Below are 24517 nucleotides of genomic sequence, written 5' to 3' on the forward strand. Positions count from 1 at the left end.
TTGTCTAAGGCAATTTGTTGAAAACTTAATTCAAATATATTTTTTGGTTTTATGTATTAAATAGAAGAGATTATTTAATGAGAGCCTATTTTTATTAATTTTAAAGGAATTAAGAAAATATATACGCATATTGCATATCCATGTCCTGTGTAAGACATGATTAATATTTATTGCTTAACTGTGTATTAGCTTTTTGGACAGGGAATCTTAAAATATGTTTTTTTTGGCGAATTTGACATTTACATTAATGTTAAATTTGCCAAAAAAAATTATTAGTAAATAACATAACAGAAAGAAAACTACATATTTTTATTTTATTGACTATTTACAAACACATACTCAGAGAGACTCAACTACTTTTTTCACTTGTCGTTGGTCTAATGGGTGAGGATATTATGCCTAATAATTTGCAATCAGCCTCCAAGAGAGTGAGATCAGTGTTAGAACCAAGAAATCTTGATGATAGCTCAAGATCTTTTATTTGTATTCTTACTCTTGCTCCTCTAACATAGTCATCTTTTCTGTTTGTGGGTCTTGTGCAAACGCAATGAAATTTCCAACCAAAGTCAATGTACAAATCATCTTCAACAACATGAAATATTTTTCCAATTACAATTTTATCTTTCGGATCTCCAAGCTAAAAAAAAAAGTATAATTTAAGTTATATAAAACATACGAAAGAATCTCATACATTAATTTATTATTATTTATTGCTTACATCAATTAATTTAGAATTTCGAAGTAATGAGGCGAAGGTATGTTTTGGAACACTATCTTCTTGAAGTAATTGTGATTGTTTTTCAAAAGATTTAGCGAAGCCTCTTTTCTCTGATGTGATTGAGGCATCAGAAGAATCTGTGTTTAACAATTTAGTGGAGATACTGAAATTTCGCTTATAGAACAAAACATTACAAGATTTTAAGGTTTTACACATTGATACACTGCTGAACATAATTACTGGTTAATTAACAGAATTTTAAAAATCTTCTTAATTTAAACTTGTTAGATATTTAAATTAAATATTATATTTATAACCTTAAATCACAATTGTCAAAATGACGTTTTTTCTGAAGTTAAAATCGAAGACTGCCAATTGCTAGGTAAAAAGCAAAAAAAGGAGTGTTTTGCATAAAATCCGATATACTTCTTTATAATTGATACTTATAGTGATTGTATACCCTTTGGTTAATAGTATTCATGAAATGTATTATGCGTTGATAATTTTGAAAATAATAATAAAATAACACAATGCTTTTGCGCCTTAGTTTACTTAGTTCGTTAATTATTGACTTCAAATATTATTTAGCCTAATATTATCAATAAGACGGAAACTACAAAATAATTGATAACTTTATTTTAAGTAGCAGTCTGTTAAATCTGTTGTCAATGTCAGCTATCAATGTGTCAAATTATCAACACGCACCAAAAACGTCACAGGTGTACCAAGATTTTTGATAATGTTGAACAATTGAACTACTTAAACAAAAGGCAGGACAATGACTGAAGATCAAGATGTTAAAGATTCTCAGTCCGATTCAGGCAGTAAAACTTTTGTTAGCAAAAACAAGGACAAAAAAGCCAAACCCCATCGGCCACTGACAAAAGTAATGACATTATGCTCATAACATTGCGTTATTTTTGTATGAACATACGTCAATGTATTTGTGATTATTTTTTCTTTTTAATTTTAGATAATACTTCGCCGTTTACCACCTACGATGACCGAGGAAGCATTTTTAGAACAAGTATCGCCGATACCAGAACATGATCACTTTTATTTTGCAAAACCTGACCCGTCTCTTGGAAATAATGTGTATTCAAGAGCCTACATAAATTTCGTCAACATTGATGATATTTATCTATTCAGGGATAAATTTGACGGTTATGTATTTCTAGATGAGAGAGGTAATATTATTTTTTCTTTAGTGTAAGGAAATTCAACATTATTGACCTTAAAAACTTTCTAATTAGAAAGAGTGAAGAGTGAGTAAATGATACAGATTTAAAATGTAATTACAGGTGTTGAATATGTGGGAATTGTTGAATATGCACCCTTTCAAAGAATACCTAAGAAAAAGAAAAAAAAAGACCCTAAATGTGGTACAATAGAAAGTGATCCAATTTATCAGGAATTTTTAGAGAATCTAGATAAAGATCAAGAAACCGAGAACCAGCCAAAACTTGAGTACTCGTATCCTGTAAATGATAGTAAGTTATGAACACATAAAAAAAATCATATTAATTTATAATACACATATACATTCTCTCATGTATATGAATATTTTGCTTAAATGTAAGCAATCACATTTTTACAACTCTAATGCCTATAGGCCCGGCCTATAAATAAATCATCCCATTGAAGAAGGTTGAGAGTAAAATAATTCCTATTGTCTATAAACATTTTGTAAATAGTAATTTTGTTTATATATTTTTTTTTTTATAAAATTACACACATATTATGCTGAAATACAATTATTAAGCAATGATAGTCGATTTAGAAATGAGTATGCGGTGAAACTTTCACAAAATCTTAAATAAATTATGATATAATATTGTAACATATTTATAGAAATATGCTATTTGCCTAAAACACATACATGTTTGCATACCATAGCATAGCAATGTTTGTATATGATATAAAATGAATTGGAATCAATTTAAATGATTAACTTAAAAATATTATTTTTATTTTTTTATTTGTTAGACACTGATAAAAAAGTGCAGTCAACACCTCTACTTGAATATCTTGCTGCTCGGAAGCTAGACAAAAGAGGGAGAGATGAACGTCGGAGAAGGGAAAACGACAAAAGGAAAATGAGAATTGAAAGGAAAACTAAAGATCTTCCCATTAAGGTATATTGATATTATTTAAATTTCTTCTGACTAAATTTTAATCACTCAATAAAGAAATTAAAAGAAAATGATTAGGTGATTTAAATCATAGAATTTAATTTAATAAACATTTAATATGTTTGGACTCTATTTACATACATATAATATGTACAGTATGCTACTTAAATCATAATTAATCTAAATAAAATACAGAGACCCTGTGACTTGTCAGAAGATGATAACTGTGATGATTGCAATTACAAACATAGTAGACAAAATCTTTGGTACGGCGAGCAAAGAATTTATCATAAAAGTAAAGCAAGTTCTGTTACTTACACCGATATAAAAGCAATTGGTTCGGATGAAATAACAAGTACAGATTCTGATTGGGACAGTTGCTATCCTGCATTAACAGTTAAAACTCATAATACATTCACATTAACAACTAGTAATGAATGCAACAAAAAGTATATTGAAGAAACTACACTGAATATTGGTGATACACTCTTAAAGGTTTAATATAGCATATTTTAAGTAGTTACTTGTACTATTTACTACGTAGTTCAAACTTTTAGACTTGTATAAATGTAACTATTAGGAAAATTAGGCTATTCAGCAGGGATTCTACATATTGAATATTATTTATAAGTATATGTACTTAACAATTATTAGTAAATGTTTATAGATGGTGATGTTTATAATCTAGAAATATTTTATATATTACAGGAAGAAGATGGCACAGAAAATGATGTTAAGAAAATTAAGTCCAGAGAAGGAGACAATGATTTAAGAGATGATGAGACCAAAGTAAATGATAAAGATGGGACTGTTTTTGAATCTAAGTCATATAAAGATCAAAGGAAAATTGGTATTAGCCTTATAGAGAAAAAGAAAAAAGTAGATGGAGAGAAGAAAGACAGTCTGATTAAAGAAGATGATCAGTTAGAAGAAGCTGATAAATTACTTAAAAAAGATAGACGTGATAAATTTAAAGAATCTCCAAGAGAACAGAAAAGTAAAAAGTACAGTGACACTAGGAAAGAAAGGTTGAAACAAGCCGAACAAGGCAAGTCAGACAAGCAATCTGTAATTAGTAAAATTATGTCTGCCGAAGGTAAATCGAAATCGTTAAACCATGACGATATTAAACCTTTTACTCAATTACCTCAAGTGAAGACTGAAGATTTGACCAAATTGATAGAAGATATGGATCGTAAAGTTAAAATGGATGAAGATGCCAAAATCAAGGATTCATTTCAAAATAAATTTAAATCAAATGCTAAGCATGATTCAATCGAGTTCACGAAAATGAGAAGAAATAGTATGGACTCTGGTGATATAACGTTTAAAGAAGAAACAACATTGAAAAGGCAGAAATCCTTAGATGACAGGAGTAAATCTAGTGACAGAGAAGGCTCCGAAGAGAAAGATAAGAATGAGAGCTCAGAACGCCGTTCAGAAAGAAGAATAAGAAATAAGGTTATTATTAAAATGCTTGTTACTATTATTATTAAAGAAATTATTTATATTATATTTACCAATGTTCATTCATGCTGGAAGTGAGAATCAAAATTTAAATAGAGAATTTTTTTGGCTATAATATTGATAATGTTTGTTTATTTATTGAATACTTTATTACACATCATAAAATTTCTCTATCAGTCAACCTTATGTAAAGTGTTTATTGGTGTGCATAAGAAAAATAAATTATTAGAAAAACAAGGTACACATACACATACACAGATACTTAATTATATATATGTGAGTTAGTTAAAACAATATATTTTTAATTGGTCATTAAAGGGTGTCTCGTGAAGGAGCTTTTCTTTTATTACTAATATATATAAATAATTATAAAAACATTTTTAATTGTTTATATATATTTTCTTTTCTCATATATCAGTATATTCAGCTGTAAATATCTGAACTATGTTTTATCTTTGTGTGCTTTGTAAATTTTTTTACTAAGTATCCCACATCACCACATAAGCCACAAATATAGATCTTAATAGTAGCTAAGTACTGTAGTTCCTCGGTATTATTTTAATTTATTTGAATTAAAATTATTTACAGGATCGTCCAAGCCTCGTTATTTATCAACCAGGTATGGGTAAATTTAGCAAGCAACGTCTGGCAAAGGAGAAGGACACGCAACCGCCCATTGGAAAATCTGTAAACGACAGCGAAAAGAAAGATACTTGAGATAACTATCATGACTCCCAGTATTCGGACAACAATCAACGGAATTACCCTAAAGCTGGCATTAAACGTCCTTGCAGACAGTAGAAGGGGGACACGTGAACGTGCCAACTGAGGGAACGTGTGTTTACTCAAACCTGTCGTTTTAATTATTTACGCGCAAAATAATTGCCTCCCAAGGTTTTTTTATTCTTTTTAAAAATCAGTGTAAAAGCATTCAATGTTCTATAGTTTTAGCTTGTGACCATTAAGTTCTGTTTTTGTTTTTAATTTCAATTAAATATAATTCGTTTTAAACGGGTGTCTGTTTTTTATTTATTTAAAAGCGCGGTATGTGAGTACCTACGTGATTATAGCTTATTGGTATTACAGATCTCAAAAGATTGCATAGACAAGCTTATCTTAGACGGAGATGTAGATATTTTTATTATCTTATAATGATAACTATAAATATCATCAAATCGCGTATAACGCGTATAACACGTGCCAATGCATACTTTAAATCTAATAACAAAAGTGCGTTCCATCTCACTCTCACATTATTGCAAAATGATGACTTTTTTTGACTATAAAGGTAATCCTTGATGGTCGAAAAAAAAGTTTATGAACAGTCTGCATAAAAAATTCATGTGAATTTAAGTATTTAATTAAAATTATTCGGTTTGTCAGACTTAATTCATTAAAAAAATAATTGGTTACGTAAACTAAATGTAAAAAGTTATTTACAAGGAATTTCTAAGCCTTATTTAAAATATTTATTTTTTAATTTAATTATATTTATTTATTAATAGTTTTCAAGGTACAAGGTTGTACTTTACAAAGCTAGCTTTAGGTGATATAACCTAAAGTTAATTGTAACAATAATTATTACGAAGTTTTTACAAATATCTGTAAAAACTTCTATATATATCGTTTCTATACTTTCATTCTGTTCCAGTCTTGTTCACTTACACGGAAAAAAAGCGGAGCGTTATTTCGATGCGTGAAAAGAGCGTTTTCAAGTTTTACGTATGACACCTTAGCCTAAACGTAAAACGATGAACCTTTATATAAAAACATTTTATTAAATAAAACATTGTTTGGTAATATTTCAAAGATTTAATCTGTTAATATTTTTATATCACAGTGCATTAGATAGTTTAAATTCATGTTCTTATATTTTATATAAAAATATATTTTTAATTATAAACGTAAAAATAATCACTTAAACTAAAAACTCACAATACAATTACCACCATTAAAACGACGTTGAAATAAACCTTTCCACAATACTGTGCAAAGTTTATTTCAACTTAAATATAATAACGATATCCATTCCAATTCCGCATACGCGACGTTAAGACTAAAAATCATACAGTGCGTATTTAGCCTTATTAACATCATTCATTATCTTTGGCAATATCGTTATAAATACACTGATACTCTATCAAACGTTTCGCTTAAATCTCTTTAGGCTACATTTAAAGGAAAACATTTGCATTTAATATTTTGCAACCATATAAATATAGAATTATTTTTATATATTCTTTAAGAATATAAGCTACACTATAAATACATTTTTTTTGTAATAGTAATTTAAACTACGTGTTTGTATATAGGAAGGAATCCTAATACAAAAAGTAGACATTAAAAGTATTGTAAACATTCATAACCAAATCAATACATATTTTATAAAATAGTTGCACAGTAATTTAATGATTTTTATTTCTTTAAAAAATAGTAAATCTAATCAGCCTTTCGAAGCCTCCTATCGTATTCTAATATTATGTTATGTACGAATGTGTAACCATAGAATCACTGTAAGAGTAATTTTAAAGTATGTGATCAACACCATAGGTACCCACTATACATACGTTTAGTATTACGTAGGTCTTATTATTGGATTAGTTGATAAAAAACAAATTCATGCATACTACTTGTTCTAAATTTAACTCTATGTAAAAGGACAGTTACCTGAAATAATTATAAAATATGTCAATTTATTATTAATTTGCATTATATAGTCCAGCTAAAACATGGGTTTTAACGTTTAAGGCGATTTGTTCTCGGAAACGTGAAAACGATTTTAACTCTTCATTTGCATGTAACTTAAAATTTGCAATAATTGTGGCAATCCTATAAAATAGATATCTCAAAAACCTCGTAAATCTTCGATTTTTTTACAGTGTTTGAACCATGCATATATAAAAAAATACTCGTACAAATTAAAGTACTTAGATACATGAAATTCTGCGTTGAAACGTAAGATTTATTGCATAAAATAAAAAGGCTTATAGAATTTACTGCCTTGTAAAATATTTATTCATATCGTAGTGTCATCAATAACTAACAACAATATTTTCAAAGCCGAAGGCTCATAAACTTATTATTAAGTAAAACTTTTCATCCCAATCCAAAGAAGCCAACAACCAAGCGGCCTAATTGTGATTAATTTAAGCAAAGCGTTTCTACTTATACCCTCTCAAGTTTAGTGCTGTTATATGTTGTGATTCGAAACGTAGTGGAATAATTTTCCCACCAAAGGTAATTTTAGTTAGTACGGAACTATCAAGGATTTTCGTAGTTTCTGTGGATAAAGAATTTATATTGCAATTATCCATTCTTTTATAAAAAAAATATAGAAATGTGTATTTTAGTCGTAATTAGAAAAAATATAAATAATGAAGCATTTTAGAGATTTTTGAGATATCAATCATACAGTAGAAGCAGAAAATTGGCACCCAAATCTTCTTTCCGCTCTTTAAGATTAGATTTTTTTTTAACTCTGAGAAATAATTAGCCTGGTAGTCTATGTTGCCTGGCCTATTCGGCCTTACAGTAAATTTATTGTAACTTATATGTAAATGAAATCTATTTAGTTATATTACTAAGCGGTGGTTACTAAACATCGCGATTCATATTAATAACAAAGCGCATAAAGTAAATCTATACATTGTAAAAAAAAGCTTATTCCTAAAATCTATCTTCCAAAGATGTACCTTTTTTACCAAGACTTTTCTTTGGCTTCGGCTAAATGATAAATGTAGCATAACATATGCCTGAGATCTACGGTCCCTATTTTTAGACTTAGTCAATCCCAATAATTTGCATTCCCATTGCAAACAAAAATGTTAACTAAAACACCGGAAGCCTAAGATACGTCATTAAGGAGTATAGCAGTTGCGTTTTTGTCGTTACTTGGTGGAACCTTCTTGACCTCCTTGGTAGTTCTCTTCGTCTGCGCTACGTTATGTCGGTGCATAATGTATAACAATAAGACGAAACCGACTAGAAACCCAGCGAGACCGCCACCGATAGTCATCCAAGTGCGACGAGACGTTTTTACACTTTGTATCTGAAAATAAAAAAAATATGTAAAATAACAGAAGCCAAGGGAAGATGTATACAGTAACTAGTGAAAAAATAGCGTTCTGTTATAGGGTTTAGGGGTTGAGACTTTTTAAAAAAAAGAATTAGATAGATTTTCTTAAGACAACCGTCGGATATGGAAGTTGGAATAGGACTGACTAACTACTGGTTATATAGCATAGGTTATATAGTTTATAAGCATTATAGGGTGCAAGGGAATGTTATAACAGTTCGTGTCGAATGTAAATTTGAATCGATTGTAAAGATGTTAATTTTTCGTCATTCACTCAAGTCACCGTTCCACAAAATTGACTTTTTGGGACTCTTTGAAGCCACCGCTTCATTTAATTTTTATCATTTTGAATCAATACAAAATTACGACAAATTTTTCTTACGTCCTAAAATATACTGTTTACTTACCTCAGTATATTCCATTCGGCATTGGTTGAAAGTGGCATTGAGATTTTGTGGTATATCTATTCTAGGACAATTCTCGTATTCTGTAAGAGAAATTTTAAAATGATGTTTGAAAGTCAAAATAATATATTAATTTGGTTTTACATGAGATGTCAAAACGAGTTGCGAGATTGAATTATTTTACATTTTATGTTGTGCTTGGGTTTAAATCTTTCTGCAGAATAAGTTAACTGGGATACTCGTTTATTATTAGTCACATATCCATTACTTATATTTTTTACCCACTCATAAACTAGGCTAATATGATATATTGTGAATCTTACCTCTAGAATTAAGTTTCGTGTAATCACCCAATTGAAAATATATTCCTTTTTCTTGGAACCACATGACACTTAATTTCATATCACAAAGTTTGATGTTGTCGATAGACTCCGTTAAATCTACTTTCGAAAGTTTGCACATCCCACTAAAAGATTGTGCATCTAAGGATGTCAATGGATTGTGGGAAATGTTATAAAATATCATTTGTGGAAGTATGCCCAAGTCCGGCAACTCTTTGATCTTACAATCAGATAAGTCCAAAAGATCTAAGGGAGCCCTTATAGGTTTGCTTATCTCCATACTACTTAAGCTTAAGTGTAATAATGGATTGCCATTTAAATATAGCTTTCGTAATGATGGCAATTGAAATATAGTTTCTGGAAGTTGGAATATGACATTTTTCGAGAGGTCGAGGGTCTGTAGATATGTCAAATACGAAAATGCGTCCTTGTCGATTGAATAGATTTGATTTTCGGACAGATACAGGTATTTGATACTTGTATAGTACGATAGCGTGTCTGCATGAATTTCTTGCAATTTGTTATCGCTGAAGTCGAGAATCTGTAACAAAAAAGAGAAACTGTACCAAGACATAATTAAAAGATTAAAATTCTAAAATTGCAAATTTATGCTATTTTATATTATGAATGAACATTACATACATTTGTGATTTCAGAGATGTATTTTTAAATGTTAATAATTTATTTATTCTTGAGATAAAATTATAAAATAACAACTGCCATACTTCTTAACTTACTACTTTACATGTGTCTCTAAAACTACATTTAACAAAATCCTCTCTCAGTGGGTGTTTTGTGGGAAAGGAACATATTTTACTTTTTCTAAATCTGTCATATAGTATATATACATTTACCGTTATAAGTTGTGTATAGTAAAAAGCGTAAATGAAATTTTCCATATAAATTCGAAAAAAATGAAAATAGGTCATATAATTAATAAAAATAAAATAAAAAAGACATATTCCGAAAAATAAAATTTGTCAACATTTATACTTTTTAAAATGATGAGAACGTAACAGCCAATTAAACTTTTGTGTTAGATAAAAACACGGATAAGATAATTATTTCTAGATTAGGTATACTGACTTTTGTTTATATATATATTTATATCATCTAGATAATACACAAGTATGTGATAGGTGATATTATTGAGTAAATAATGAACAATGCTAATTGCAAATAACGTTAAAATACTTTTGCTACGTACGTAAACACTCAGAGAGCATTATTAGAGATAATACTATTACTTATTTATTCATATATTTATTAGGTTTGCTAGCGATTTTTACCTTTGTTATTCTTACATAGATTATGTAAAATCATTTAAAAGCTAACACTGTAATACTTTGATACATTTATAAATAAATCTTTAGAATCTGCAGTTTTCGTAACACTTAGAATAATCTATACTAAAATTATAAATGCGAAAGTAACTCTGTATGACTGTTCGTCTGTTGCTCTTTCACGGCCAAACCTCTTAACCGAATTTGATGTAATTTGGTATGAAGCAAGCTTGAACTCCAAAGAAGGACATAGACTTATTATGCCTTATACCTGACGACCAACCCTAAAATACAAGTGAAGCCGCGGACGATAGTACAATTACGTTGGTGAATTAGTATTAATACTATTTTACACGAAACCAAAAATAAAGAAAAGTATATTTGACTCCTTTTAGTGATAATTGATTTGCCTTGGTATTCAATTTTGTCGTCAAAACTGCCAATGTAGATATATTATTTTGTTCTGGTTTAAAGGATGATACATCGTATTAGCTCATACAAGTATAAAGTAAGGTTACAAGTTAGTCAGGCTAATACAAGTTAAGGTAAACTTAATCACTGTAAGCTGTAAATACATGTGATTGCTTCACATTTGATAGTAAATTTGTTAAAAATTGGCATTTATGTTATATAATTAAACAAACCTCTATTCCTCCTTTAAGACTCGGTATTTTGGTAAGTCGCAATCCAGCGCAGTGCGCCCCATACATATCGTATGCGTATTCGTAGGTACATCGCGTTGGCAGCGATTGCAACGCTTCAATATCCGTCATCTCTTTAGTGTAACAAGTTTTAACCACCAGCAGAAGAAAGAAGCAACAGCAATATCTGAAACAGACATAACAGCGATTGAAATGAAATTTACAATGTAATCTTTATAAATCTATACCAATATTACAAAAGCAACTGTCCGTTATCTCTTGAAATTTGTTATGGAGATTGTCTGATGCCAAGGAAGGACATTGGCCACTTTTTTTTTTATTTCAACTCTCGAGGGGGTAAAATGAGTGGTGACGGTTTGTGTGCTTGCTTGAAGACTTACTAAATTCGTGCGGGTAAGCCTGCAGGTATAGTTAGTATAGTTGATATACGGAAATATTTTTATTTTTCGTCATAATAATCATTACTGACCCAGAAGACTTCCGCATCTACTTTCGCCTATACAAACACAAAAGTTAGAGCTTTGGATATCAAATTGTACAATTTCAGAACGACTCTGTAAATAACCTCATCGGTGGAAGAAATGAGCAGCATATTTTTTTTAAGTACTGTGACTCTAATCGATGCGACGTGAACGTTAATTGACTAGACCCAATCGATATGAACTTTAATCCCTATCATTATGTAACATTAGGGAATCATATAGCGGTATAACCAGCACTTTTAACTTACAATAATGTAGATACAATAGGAGAATAAATCCATAGCGTTTTTTGAAATAATCACGATTATATAACTACGAGAATAGTCAAACTATAAAATCAAAGTTATATTTTTGAATCGTCATTTCACAATCTATATTAAGTGAAGCTACCACCGGCTCGGAATGTAGATTACACCGAGAAGAACCGGCAAGAAACTCAGTAGTTACTCTTTTTCAACTTTTAAATACAAAGTTATGTTAGTTAAATACAATTATACATGTATACAATATATCCTGCCTGGAAGGCAACAAGTATTTCAATACGTAAAAAGTGTGAATTTGAAGGATTTAAATCGGGGCATTTCCAGTAACGTGCTTAAAGTTTCACATCTATGTAGAAAAGGCTCTGCATCCCATAATTATTTTCTAAATTTTTCCCAAACTGTGAATTAAGTAACTATTAATAAATAATGTGAAAATATATATTATACTAGGATAGTTCTTCATAATGATACTTGACATATCTATACCTAAATTAATAAAATTGAAACATATATTTGTAAGCGGATACCACACATTAGGTTGTTTACTCATGCACATCTTCACAGTACTTTATCTTATTGCATATAAGTCTATTAATTTAATGTTATCAAAGAGAATCCTTCAGAAGATTATTTATTTTCTCTTAAGGTTATCGTGCCTCAACCTTTGTACCGTTATTCCAATCGATAAGGAAGAATTTCAAAAGAAGTTAATTATATAACGAGATGACTGTTTGTCTTGGAGAATTAATAATTTGTCTCTCTTGAGGAAATTTTTCATTTCCACAAATGAAACTCTTTTACAGTATGTTTAACTAGTTTATATATAACATGAACGTTACTCTACCATTCAAATAGATTTAATATTTTTGTTGTTAAACAACGTTCAACCAAAATAAGGTATCTCACGAACGAATTGGATTACAATAACTTACTTTACCTACTAAAAATTATGTTCCGAAACTCAAAAAGATATTTTCTGGGTATATATAAGCGTATCATTAAGTACGTACAATGTTTACAATGCGTGTCTATGATAAAATTGACGCGTGATCTATCGCTATCGCCTGCTCTAGTTGTTTTTACATTGCATAAGTTAGAGAATATGACCGTATTTCGAATTCCAGCAAAGAACTCGGTTATATTTTGTCAATATTAAGACTGATGACTTGTAATTTAGCACGTTCACATTCAAAAACTCAGAAGCCCAGAATATCGATGCGACTTAAACAACCAATCCGGCAGTGTTACACTTTCGTGCTTCGAAATGCCGTTGGTCCCGAAATATATTTGTTCATGCTAAATTGTGGTGCTATCAAAATGAAGAGTGCATGTTGCAAATGCATGCTCTCTCAATTCCGTTCACTCTATTGAGTAATCTCTAAAGATTTTTCCTCTGTAGACCGACCGGTAACCTGAAAACTGATCTATTACAATATTATAAACAACAAAATTACTTTCTGTTTCGTTCTCTATTTCGTTTACAGTTTTACATTGTAGTTCAATTTTGTTGACATAAACTGAACAGTACAGCTATTAAATGTAGTCACTACCATAATTTTATGAGACTTTCGTGTCAATCTCATTGTTGGTTGAATGTAATCAGGCAGCTGTAAATTGAGTATTCTTATAAGTTGACTCAAATTCAGGGCCGGATTTACCATATGGCTTTTTGGGCTTCAGCCCTTCAAAATCAAAAATAGACGAATTTATAATTTTATTAAATTAAACAGATCGTATGGTTCGCAGTCCTGCGAGTCCTGCAATTAATCATACCCATTCAATTAATTTAATTCAAGTCTACGTTCAGATATGTCTTAGGTGGACCCCTAAGTAGTGTCAGCCCAGAGCCCCCTAAACTTACGGTCCGGCCTTGTTCAAATTACTGATACCAACTACAATTTTAGTACATAAATTTAGGAAAATTCGTTGAATCTATTGCAAAGATAAAATATTAATACCATTTTTAAATAGGCTATCACAGATGTGCCTACATCAAGTCGGATCACATTAGCGCATCAGTTATTTGCACTGCCTACATAGATAAAAAGCAGTTCAAACATGTAATTAAGATCCTGTCACAAAATTGAAGTAAATTATCAACTTATTTTTGTTCAAAGTAAGTTACCATGAGAAGACCAAGGAAATATTTTTGTTATGTCCATATAACGAAAAATCTGACTAAAGGCTGATGCGACCAGTACTTGAATGACCCATTGCTTGATAAAGGCTTCCTAGTCTCTTGAAGACAAGGTTTTTTTACTTTGAAAAAACACATCTCCAAAGCCGTGTGGTCTGTACCTTTAGTGCATCTTTTTCTTTATTTTGATTGAGTTTGGTAGTATGGTGTGGCTCTTGTTGAGTAGGTTTGGAGAAAATTTCAAAACGTTGCCACAGTACTGGTAGGTGTACACATACACGTTTTACTACTCTGTCGACCACATTACAAATTTATTGAAAACTAAATCACATGGCATCTCAGGCGTGAGTTAACCCGTAATCTTCACAATGAATTACATATTCTAGCAGTCAAACATTCATTGATTTCATTTAAAACATTAAATATTTAAACATTTTAACATTTATTCATTTCCAACATTAAATTATTACTTTTTTAATTAATGTCAAATAGAACTGATATTTTCCACGTTACAATAATAAATTAAACAATGACGATGTCAATTATATCTTAGAATAGAGAAACTATAATTTAAACCACTATATATATATATTTAGATAAACGTATGACGGACACGTTTAAAAACATTTCCTGAAAACATATGGTATTTACGGTGCGCATACACCGCACCTATAATTTTCCTAGTCATGTGGTGACAATGTAAAACAACTTAGTTACTCAGTAGTTACTCCTAATGTCGGTACATATAATGAAAATAATTGAAGTTAAATTAATAGCAAATTAGCCAGTCTAAAGTAATGCAATAACAACTCGCGGTACATAATGAGAGTCATCCTCGTGATGCGACAATGGAACGGCCATCTTCCCGCCTTTTATACGTTGACTAAGTATGAAATATTTTATAACCTCCATTTTCTTTCGGGAAAAATATTTGATTGTACGTTAACCTTTATAAAATAAAATATTTATTAATGTATAAAATATCACGCGTGGTGAAAAATTACCTAATTTTTTAACTAATTTCGACATTTTTCTTGGATAATTCTTTGAAACAATTTTAGATGCATACATCCACTGTTCTTTTTATAATTACTAAAATAATTCGATCGATATTTTTATTTTTCTGTCAGTAGGTATTATACGCCATACGGAAAAACGTAGCGTGTTTTGTAATTATTTTAAAAATGTTTATTGTATGATTCACATAGATATGGGTTTGTTTTAATCTTTAAAAAGATTCATGATTAGGTAATTTATTTGTATCTGTAATTGGTTAAATGACTACGAAACGATGTTTAAAGTATAAATAATAATTATAATATTTACTATAATAAGTAATAGATACTTGGGGGTTTGATATTATTTACAAATATATATATATATATATATATATATATATATATATAAACTATATGGTCTGGTTCTACAAAGAATTTTTTATACATAAGCTATTTAAAGATGGCCGAACGTCAGTTTCTTCCTACCTATAGTAACAGAAAGAAATCTGATAAATTAATGTCACATTTTAATTTAACCAAGTTTAATACAATAATATACGAAAAAGAATAATTTCTTTTTTTTTACGAAGAAAACCATCAAGATGATAAAGTGCATTCATTTCATAATATTTTCAGTAATTGACCATGCCCTAAATAACGTCGATAGAGATACCTACTCCATCAGCCTATCACTATTTGCGCGTTTTACGATAAATGTTCCAAGGTTAAGAAAACATTTTCTTTAAATTACTTGTTTTATGAAAAACTAAACAAATATATCACTTTAGACTCCGAAACATTGGACGATGACTTTTGTTACTATGTAAATGTTATCGTTATTGCGTATGTAATAATTTATCGACTTTTATCAGATCTACATAATATAGGCGTCATTATGTTTTCTGTATATCTTGAAAACTGGCTTATTTGAAAGATCTATCAATAACCTAAATATATGAGTGACCTAAAAACCACGAAAACATTGAATTCTGGCGAATAAAAAAGTCTTAAGAATTACAAGTCGGCTTAGTGTGTTGCGAAGTTGTTTCGTATAGGGGTTCCTTCTTAATTGGTAGAGGTCAAACCAATTTCTTTAATTATTGTTGACTTGGACTCCTTGGCCCCTATTAACCGTCGCTTCGCAGAAATGTACTCGCAATAAGTAACTCCTTACGATGGAGTCAACGCTTTAAATATACCGTATTTTCAATGTCCAGTAAAATAATTCAAAAAGTAGACAAAGGTATTTTTAACGAAAAATACTTCTGGAATAGTTTGATTCCACGGGGCTATTGAACGGAAGCTGTATACTTATTGTGTGGGACACTCCTGCGCATCGTGCGTGGCGGCCCCAATTGTCTGATTGATCTTTATGATGTGTCCACGCCCCTGACAATGTTAATCGAAAGAAAAATAGATATATATCTCAGTAGATACTGTGTAGTGTATTTATATGTAGATAGTCTTAGTATATCATCGATCTGATTATTATCTATAGTAGGTACCTATACCTACTCGTATTACAAATTGTAACCAAAATTGTATTGGCAATAATTTTTTTTTTAATTATATAAAAAAATGGAGACGTTACGACATACAGATAGAAGACTTGACGTCTTCTAGAAATCTTAGTATATGGTTGTCTTTTTAAGTTATTATTATTACTTACCTAAATATGTATAAGAAATATCTTTAAACTTGTTCATAAATGTTTTGTGTTTATTTATTACTATAGGCATTATAATTAATTAATATGTATACTGCGTACAATTTGTGTTTACCAATCAACCCTATATCCACCCTCGTTAATGACTTGTGATAAAGTCAATTAATCTAAGACAATATTTATAAAACAATGAGAGAATGTGATTTTATTTAGGTGTTTGTTTTATCAAATCGCGTTTGAACATACTGAGTAAAATCTAAAGTTTAATCATTTTATTTTTTATTTTATTATAGTTTCAAGTCCATTATGAAAAGCTATAGAAGCCTATAGCGAGAGTAAAAAATAAAGAGATGACTTTTGTTTTCAAATTCATGAGAATAAATTTCCGGTTAAGAATTATCAAATAATGACGCACTAATAGGTATTATCAAAATTGGTGTCGAGACATTTTTGACTATTTTTTGCATTTCTTTGTTGATACGGAATTGGTTCGACCGCCCAATTAAATCACCTGCATAAATAAAAACTAAACATTGTTTCAATTAACAAAATATAAGCAATCTTTGACGTTCCAAATTACTCGATTTGCCTACTGAAAGAATTGAATTTTATCAGTCAAAACAAAGATAACGTTGATTCATATTAGTTTTCTATGAAAAAAATTGGTTTGATAAAATGACTAATCTTTAAAGCAGTGCGTATAATTTTGTCTCTTGTACTACTAGAGATTGTCCGTGTTTGATTCATTTTAAATGTCAGGAGCTCTATAGTTGCACTTGTTCCAGGTCTGTGAAAATTGCCTCGTCAGAGAGACTGACTATTTTTAAATACAGTCCTAAAATAATTAACAATATTTACAAAATGTTCTCTAGTCAAATTCGGTATTCTATTATAATAATGATTTTAAACGAATTAGTGAAGTTTCTTTTCTAGCTAACCAATTAATTTCCTTAGTTAAAATTTACAAATCACTCGTTTTATTTAAACGTGACTTAATAAACGTACCTCATCACTGAAATTAATGTGAATATTGATGATTCAATTTAACGATTGACAATTAGAGATATAGCTATAATATATTGTTTTAGTTGAATTATGCACTATTTGATAAGACACATATTTTGGTTGGTGATAGAAAATCGTACCCTGCAATTCCGTCCCATCAAATCAATTTTTTTTTTTAAGTCAAAGGTGATGACGACATTTCGATATTATTTTCATATACACAATTCGGAGCTGAGCAAGAGACAGTCACAGAAAATCCCTACAATTATCTTTATGCTGATGTGTTCTTGTTAGAATTCCGCAAGAATAAAAAAAACTATAACTGAAACATGCTAATCTCAAGCTTTGCAGCCCCCCCTGTGTGGGTTCACAGTCCATCAAATGATAGATGTTTAAATAATGTATGTATGTGATATATGAATATAATATTTAATTTGTCATAAACTGAAGTACCTGAACATTTTGATATGATCACTCTTAATCCAATTTCATCGAATATCGAACTCTGAAGTCAACAGCACCAACATTTACGGTTAAGACTCTTTCAAACACTCTCGTAACCACTGATTTATCACATACACTTCCCAACGCTGCAATCAGCAACGGAAGGCGTTCGTTGAATTGATTCAATTATTCCACTCCTGCGCAATGACTGCACTCCTTATTCATGGAGATGTTTTTCCCTCGGAGGATCAAATGATACTGTCGCGGTAATCTTTTATCAGCGTTTGTCCTTCTATAGCCCAATATCTACTCGAGTTAGCTTGAGACAATGGATACGCGAACAATCGCCGCTGCCGAATATCTAGTGTAATTGACGAGCTCCTATCAAAATGCTCCGATTGGTTAAATGATTATATTTATTCTTGAAGTGTATTCACGATAAGTAAATGACTGCCTTTGTTTGGAACATTAATTAACTATAATAATTGAATATCGTATTTTGCATTTAAAATCTTATTAGTTAATTAGGCTTCTTTTTTAATTACTTAATATTTGTTATACCTATAAACTACATACTTTCGAAAAATTATTCAGTAAGTTTTGAATGAATACCAATAGTATTTAGACTAATTATCTTGTTAGGTTTGTATACCTACTTACACATTTATTTATGAAAAAGGAGATGATGATATTTTTAATGAATTGGATAACGAATTTAATTTCGTATTAGTATGAAATTCCTTTTGCCATGCTTGAAAACATGAACTTAAGATGTTTTTTCCATTTGACAATGAAGAAATTGTATCATAAGCCGAAGTTATATCAGTGAATCCAGTTGAATACTTTTATGGGACTTTATCGTTAAAGTCCTATAAAAGGGACTACGGGGTAAAAACAATCAAAACAATGTTTTTTGTTTAAAAAATCTCTGCTGGCTGCAATAAGAACGCATTTACACAGATTTTCAATATTTATTTCACAATTTCGCTATTTTTTATGATGTAGTTATCGCAGTTGTCTGTTAGACATGGATATAGGTACTTCCCAAGGTACAAAAATGTTGATCTTCCACACTCACATCCACTCAAGTTTTGCTCGACGTGCTGGATCTACGATTCCCACCCAAGGTCCCGTCTGTTACACAAAATTTAGAAACTCTTTCCAGGACATTATCCTTTAAGATTATAACGAGCCTTACTCACTCCAAAGCAAAATAAGCTACCAGGAACTTGCGAACTAGTCCTGCTGTTGGTGTCTACTTTTTCAATTCATATAGTATATACGATACAATGGTTGAAGGTTGAATTGTCTTCAAACGTTAGACAAATCATTATTATAAACCGCCTGAATTGTTTTAATAGCAACCTAATTTGCCTATTCCAAAAATACCATAAATATTTCACATTATTCATTACAATAGTTCAAACATCGCGATATTCGAAATGTAGTATTTTTTTAATAACCAGACTATCTTATTCTAGCAAAAAACATGAGAAGTTTTAATTGTTCTTTTAAATGTTCTTCGATCATCTAGTCTACCTTTTTGAAGATAACCAAATCTTTTTATTTTTGCGTCATTACATGCTGACGTCCAACAAGAGAATGTAATGTCAATCTTGCCTCATCAAAGGCTATAACTTTCTTTTATCGCTTCCTATTCCATGTGTCATGTTTAAGTGAAAACCTTTTTCTGTTATGTTTGTATATTTTATGTTGAGAGGCCTGGTGGTCACCTATCTCCTAAAGACATGGGGGCTGTAGGATATATTAACTGATGATATATATAATTCCGACCGATTTTCCGACGTTCAGACTTCCTTAGAGGGGGTTTCTGTACACACTTCCTACTTTTAGAATCTAGGCAGCTACTGAAAATTTATTTACAAAAAAATCCTGAGAACAAGCTGTTATGCTCCTTGTATCTCTAGTTACACTAACTCACCCACACTCCAAGCTGGAACACAAGACTAGTAAGTATTGCACGAAGCCTTACAGTCAAGTTAGAGTATGTTCGAAAACATAAAATAATTAAATCTCCTCGATGGTAAAATTATCAAGTAATGACATGGTTACGACCTCTAAATTTCATTTTAATTTATTTATACTCAAATCATACTCAAAAACGAATGAATCACACAATACATAATATTATCTAGTGCTGAAGTGAGAGATTTTTTGTAAATCCTTTTATATTTATAATATTTATTTTGATAAAAAGATTTTGAATTTTTGACTTACTACATTTTCTTCCCGCGAAAGACGACTACATCTTTTGACATATGTCAAGAGATGAGAGGACTATGCAAAAAATTGAGACTACATCATGTAATATTAATTATCATGCATAATGTAGCTGTAAAAAACAAATATTGGAATCAAAAATTAAATACTATAGTGACGATCGTTGTGAAATAAGTAAGTTACAAATGTTTTAAAACTAATCATAGCTATAAAAAACTACAAATAAAAAGAGGGTGTTATTGGCTTAAATCTCATTTACAAAAATTATAAATTTACGGCGGATAATTGCCGCTAACTGCTAATTATATTATTATGAATACTTTATTCCAATTTCCAATCATAACAGGAAAAAAAACAATCTATGATATTCACTATGGATTTGCGAAAAAAATGCGTTTTGAAGTGTAATAGTGTTGTATTATAAATAATACAACAAATAGATATAGATATATTAACCATAAACTCTTAGTAGTGCACAATATAGCTGAGTTATTAGCAAATTGCGTAAAATATGTAAATCTAAGGTTTGTTTATATTTTTTCTTACATCCATTAGAATAGGCTATACATTACGGGTTGTAAGTTATTCAAGGTGTAGTATTATTGCGTTTTAAAAACAATATACTTAAATTGAAATAATGTATTATTCGATGACAATTAAAATACAAAAATTAGGTTTGCAGATTTATAACGAAAGGATTTAAAAATATTTTTAATAAAAAATACTACGTTTACATTTTGTTTTTTTATTTTTTTATTTTAATAACAATAAATAATAATAAAATAATGACAATAAATCATCATCGATTATTATTGTCTTTTTATAGAATAATTATTTCATTAAAACTTTGTTGTCACAAAGACAACAAACTTGACACAACAAAAGTGACACATGACAGTTTTGACTTTTGTCTAAGCGTTTGCGGCTTTTTGCCTGTGTATTAATAATATTTTGGTGTAAACAATTAAGTTAAAACATTAATGTTTATAAAAAAGTTTTTCAAATGAAGATGAACGCTACTAGTTTGTATGTTTCAACTTGTCGTTTGATAATTCTTGCTGATGCAGCAGATAAAAGTTCGTGGACAGACTTGTTTCGTTTGGTTCCTTATTTACGACAATCGCTATCGTGTACTGTGTGTGGAAATTTATTAAAAGAACCTTATACTCCTACGAGTTCCGGCTGCCAACATCACGTCTGTAAAAATTGTAAAGGCGGGAGAAAAAAGTTAAAACCTTCGTGCAGTTGGTGTAAAGATTATGATAACTATACCGAAAACTTACAGTTACGTATACTTCTGCAATGTTACAAAAAGCTTTGTGAATATTTTATGGGCACAGAAACGTACAAAACTTTATTGGAAGAAGATGAGATAGCGGCGGGAGTTAATGGTGGCACAGTCGCGAGTTCGGGCTTAATAGATTTAATACAAGAAGGAGCGGGGTTTAACGACGACTACAAAAGTACGGCGGGCCTTTCGAAATCTGCCTATAGTATATTGCCCTGTGTTTATACTAACTCAGCCTCTACACAAACTCAAGCAGCATCAACATCAAGTAATTCTGATTCAAGATCATCTAATAAAGATTCTCCAAATTCTAGAGCTATTTCAAATGGGTCCCCACTTTACTCTGTTATGTATGCAGGTTCGGGAAATAAAATCACAATCAAAAGGAAAGCAATTGATGAAACGGACTCAACACCATCTGAAACCAGTCCCAAAGAAAGCAAAGTGAGTTGGTTAATTTAATTAATAATATTTAAATTTACTTTATCATAATGATAATTTATTTTATTTATACATTACAGTCAAATCAGCTTGGTTTTAAAAAGCCATCGAATAGAACAAGAAGCTCATCTAGCAGTAAGAGAAAAGGCTGTAGATGTGGCAATGCAACCGCTACACCAGGGAAGCTAACATGTTGTGGTCAAAGATGTCCATGTTATGTAGAAAGTAAACCGTGTACTGAATGCAAGTGCAAAGGATGTAGGAATCCTCACAGACCTGATGGAATGAAGGTATTATAATCTGACCATTTCAATTGCAAATAATATATTTTTTGTAATCAATCTGCGACCTCAAAATTTAATAATATGCATGTTTATTTTAACTCAACTATCTATATAGTTATATAGTTTGAATGTTTTTCAATATGTTACATTTTTTTGTACCTATGTTCATAATCTTATTAATTATGTTTGTTTCCCATTTATTATCAACTGCCTTCAACTTAAAAGAACATGCTATATGCGATACATGCTAATCAAATTGATTTTACTTTCTAGGTCAGACCTCATATACCTCAACTAGATACAGTACAACTAACTCTAAACACCAACCCAGACAGTTCACCTTCCTGTTCAGGCTCAATAGACAGCCTGGACACAGACACACTCACAATGGAAGCCATGGAAGAATCTTTAACTTTTACCACCGAACTAAAATCTTCTGACATTAAAGGTAAAAATATTTCATTATAAATCATTTTTGTAGCTGATTATTTAACAAATAAAACATAAAATTTTAATATTTCTGGTTATTATTTATCTGAGATTATATGTATATATTTTTCAATAATTTATTTACCATTATGTACATTGCTTAGAAGGGTCCTCCTTTAAATTTTATTGTTTTAGCAACCATAGACAAAAAGATACTTAAATTATTACAAACATTATTTTAAGGTAATTTGTGTCATATGTATTTATATATTTATTTGTATAGTTTGTAATGTAAATGGACAATATAATTTTTCAGTATACACCAGTCAGTTACAAGAAGTATCGCCTTCATTGCCAGCTACAATAATGATGGATGAAGAGTTGCCTGGGTCACCTGATGACGACATGAGCTCTCCTCATGATTATACCCAATGCTCTCCAAGAGATCATGATTTCGATGCAGGATCTCCACAATCAACGGGAACACATGATGTAAATAGTGATATAGAAGTCGATATATGACAACAGCTGTCTCTCGCTGGTGACTAGAACTATTTTATTCCTTGGTGCACAAAAACTTTTGGAAGGTATTCCACAGAAGATTGTCAAATTTACTAGTCACCAGAATGGAACTATTGTGAATATGAGTGTGTTTTAATATAAATATGTCAAAAATTTAAATTGAAACATTTCACTTAAGTTAAAAGTGTGTAGAGAGGCTTTTGGTCTAGGATTGTATACAAAAAGTTTGGAATTGAAATATCACTATAATTAATGTATTGTTATAAATTTTCTCGATTTAATTGCACAGATAAAATTTATAAAATAAAATGTCAAATATTTTAAAGTTGGACTTTAAAAGATTGACCAACTATGTGAGAATCTCACATAAGGTTTTAACTTATTCTAAATTTGAATTTAAGTCTATTGCAATAATTAGCTAAAAAAAAAATTAAAATAAAATATTTTTTTTTTATGGAATGTGTTGCTATTCTACAGTCATTGTTGAATGACAATTTGTTCTATTTCTATTGTATTCAATTGAATTTGTACAAAACTTGTTTTGTTTCATTCATTGTATTTAAAACTTTACAAAGTTCCAATTTTCTTAATATTTCTCTTTGGTGTTAAAACTACCTTGATTATCAAAAAACTTAATTTGCCATGGTTTAAAATTCATACAAAAGTTAAAACAATATTTACAAAATATATTGTTCAAATTGCTCCTATTTTGAGCGCTAAAATTGGTCTTTTCAAAATAAATAAGTAATACTTAGTATAGATAAAATATTTTACAATGAGTTGTAAGAGTAAATGCAACGTCCATAAAAATGCATTTTAACATATTTGATTTGTTGTTACTTTCTATTTTGTCTCGGCAATGAAATTTATTTTGTCTTATGTCAATTGTGAGATGATAAAATATTGTCTTTTATAGTAATGTTTGAAATATGGTAATAAAAAGTCATACTTAAGCTCAAAACTCCTGCACTTAAATAGATTTAATTTGTAAATGTGCGTTAAGTAAATTTTCAATGAATATGAATTGTATATTACTTGTAAATAATAATGATACAGTATATGTCGTCGAAGCGACTCAGTCTCCCTACAATAGTTAAGAAACGAAATATTAAGGGTAATCAATCCTTACCTATTTTAAAAGAAGTTTACATAAAAATGTATATACGTTTTAGAATATAATTTTAAAGTTTCTTCTTAAAATAGGTCTGTTAAAAATATATAATTAGGTTTGATAA

General features: G+C 29.9%; 4 protein-coding genes across 5 annotated transcripts; 2 read left to right on the forward strand and 2 right to left on the reverse strand.

The window, feature by feature from the left end:
* Positions 1-294: 294 nt before the first annotated feature.
* On the reverse strand, positions 295-1070 carry LOC125065168 (28S ribosomal protein S28, mitochondrial). Its single transcript, XM_047672649.1, has 2 exons — positions 719-1070; positions 295-637 (listed from the first exon to the last, which is right to left on the reverse strand). The coding sequence occupies exons 1-2, from the start codon at positions 950-952 to the stop codon at positions 350-352; spliced, it is 522 nt and encodes a 173-aa protein (XP_047528605.1). The 5' UTR covers positions 953-1070; the 3' UTR covers positions 295-349.
* A 339-nt stretch (positions 1071-1409) lies between these two features.
* On the forward strand, positions 1410-5332 carry LOC125076828 (regulator of nonsense transcripts 3B). Its single transcript, XM_047688532.1, has 6 exons — positions 1410-1604; positions 1692-1905; positions 2020-2208; positions 2705-2853; positions 3559-4311; positions 4906-5332. Exons 1-6 carry the CDS (start codon positions 1497-1499, stop codon positions 5032-5034), a joined length of 1542 nt encoding a protein of 513 aa, XP_047544488.1. The 5' UTR covers positions 1410-1496; the 3' UTR covers positions 5035-5332.
* Positions 5333-6133: 801 nt separating this feature from the next.
* On the reverse strand, positions 6134-18440 carry LOC125065362 (leucine-rich repeat-containing G-protein coupled receptor 4). The gene is made up of 5 exons (XM_047672926.1): positions 18087-18440; positions 11065-11248; positions 9120-9678; positions 8800-8879; positions 6134-8365 (listed from the first exon to the last, which is right to left on the reverse strand). Exons 1-5 carry the CDS (start codon positions 18092-18094, stop codon positions 8162-8164), a joined length of 1035 nt encoding a protein of 344 aa, XP_047528882.1. The 5' UTR covers positions 18095-18440; the 3' UTR covers positions 6134-8161.
* Positions 18441-21229: 2789 nt separating this feature from the next.
* On the forward strand, positions 21230-23563 carry LOC125065249 (E3 ubiquitin-protein ligase MSL2). 2 transcript variants are annotated; one of them, XM_047672771.1, is made up of 5 exons: positions 21230-21874; positions 21965-22050; positions 22128-22337; positions 22605-22779; positions 23077-23563. In XM_047672771.1, the coding sequence occupies exons 1-5, from the start codon at positions 21322-21324 to the stop codon at positions 23280-23282; spliced, it is 1230 nt and encodes a 409-aa protein (XP_047528727.1). In that variant the 5' UTR covers positions 21230-21321; the 3' UTR covers positions 23283-23563. The 2 variants fall into 2 exon arrangements, with proteins under 2 accessions (XP_047528727.1, XP_047528718.1); XM_047672762.1 differs by having other exon boundaries at positions 21230-22050.
* Positions 23564-24517: the final 954 nt, after the last annotated feature.

This window comes from Vanessa atalanta, chromosome 1 (assembly GCF_905147765.1).
Source record: "Vanessa atalanta chromosome 1, ilVanAtal1.2, whole genome shotgun sequence".
NCBI classification, from domain to species: Eukaryota; Metazoa; Arthropoda; class Insecta; order Lepidoptera; family Nymphalidae; genus Vanessa; species Vanessa atalanta.

Coding starts and splice junctions, on each gene's coding strand:
- LOC125065168 (XM_047672649.1), bottom strand. CDS start 952: ATGTTCAGCAGTGTATCAATGTGTAAAACCTTAAAATCTTGTAATGTT. Junction 638..718: donor GAAATTCTAAATTAATTGAT/GTAAGCAATAAA, acceptor TTTTTTTTTTAG/CTTGGAGATCCGAAAGATAA.
- LOC125076828 (XM_047688532.1), top strand. CDS start 1,497: ATGACTGAAGATCAAGATGTTAAAGATTCTCAGTCCGATTCAGGCAGT. Junction 2,209..2,704: donor CTCGTATCCTGTAAATGATA/GTAAGTTATGAA, acceptor TTTATTTGTTAG/ACACTGATAAAAAAGTGCAG. Junction 2,854..3,558: donor CTAAAGATCTTCCCATTAAG/GTATATTGATAT, acceptor TATATATTACAG/GAAGAAGATGGCACAGAAAA.
- LOC125065249 (XM_047672762.1), top strand. CDS start 21,322: ATGAAGATGAACGCTACTAGTTTGTATGTTTCAACTTGTCGTTTGATA. Junction 22,338..22,604: donor ACAGACCTGATGGAATGAAG/GTATTATAATCT, acceptor TTTACTTTCTAG/GTCAGACCTCATATACCTCA. Junction 22,780..23,076: donor AAAATCTTCTGACATTAAAG/GTAAAAATATTT, acceptor ATAATTTTTCAG/TATACACCAGTCAGTTACAA.
- LOC125065362 (XM_047672926.1), bottom strand. Junction 9,679..11,064: donor GTCTTAAAGGAGGAATAGAG/GTTTGTTTAATT, acceptor TTTTTGTTACAG/ATTCTCGACTTCAGCGATAA. Junction 8,366..8,799: donor GCCGAATGGAATATACTGAG/GTAAGTAAACAG, acceptor TTTTATTTTCAG/ATACAAAGTGTAAAAACGTC.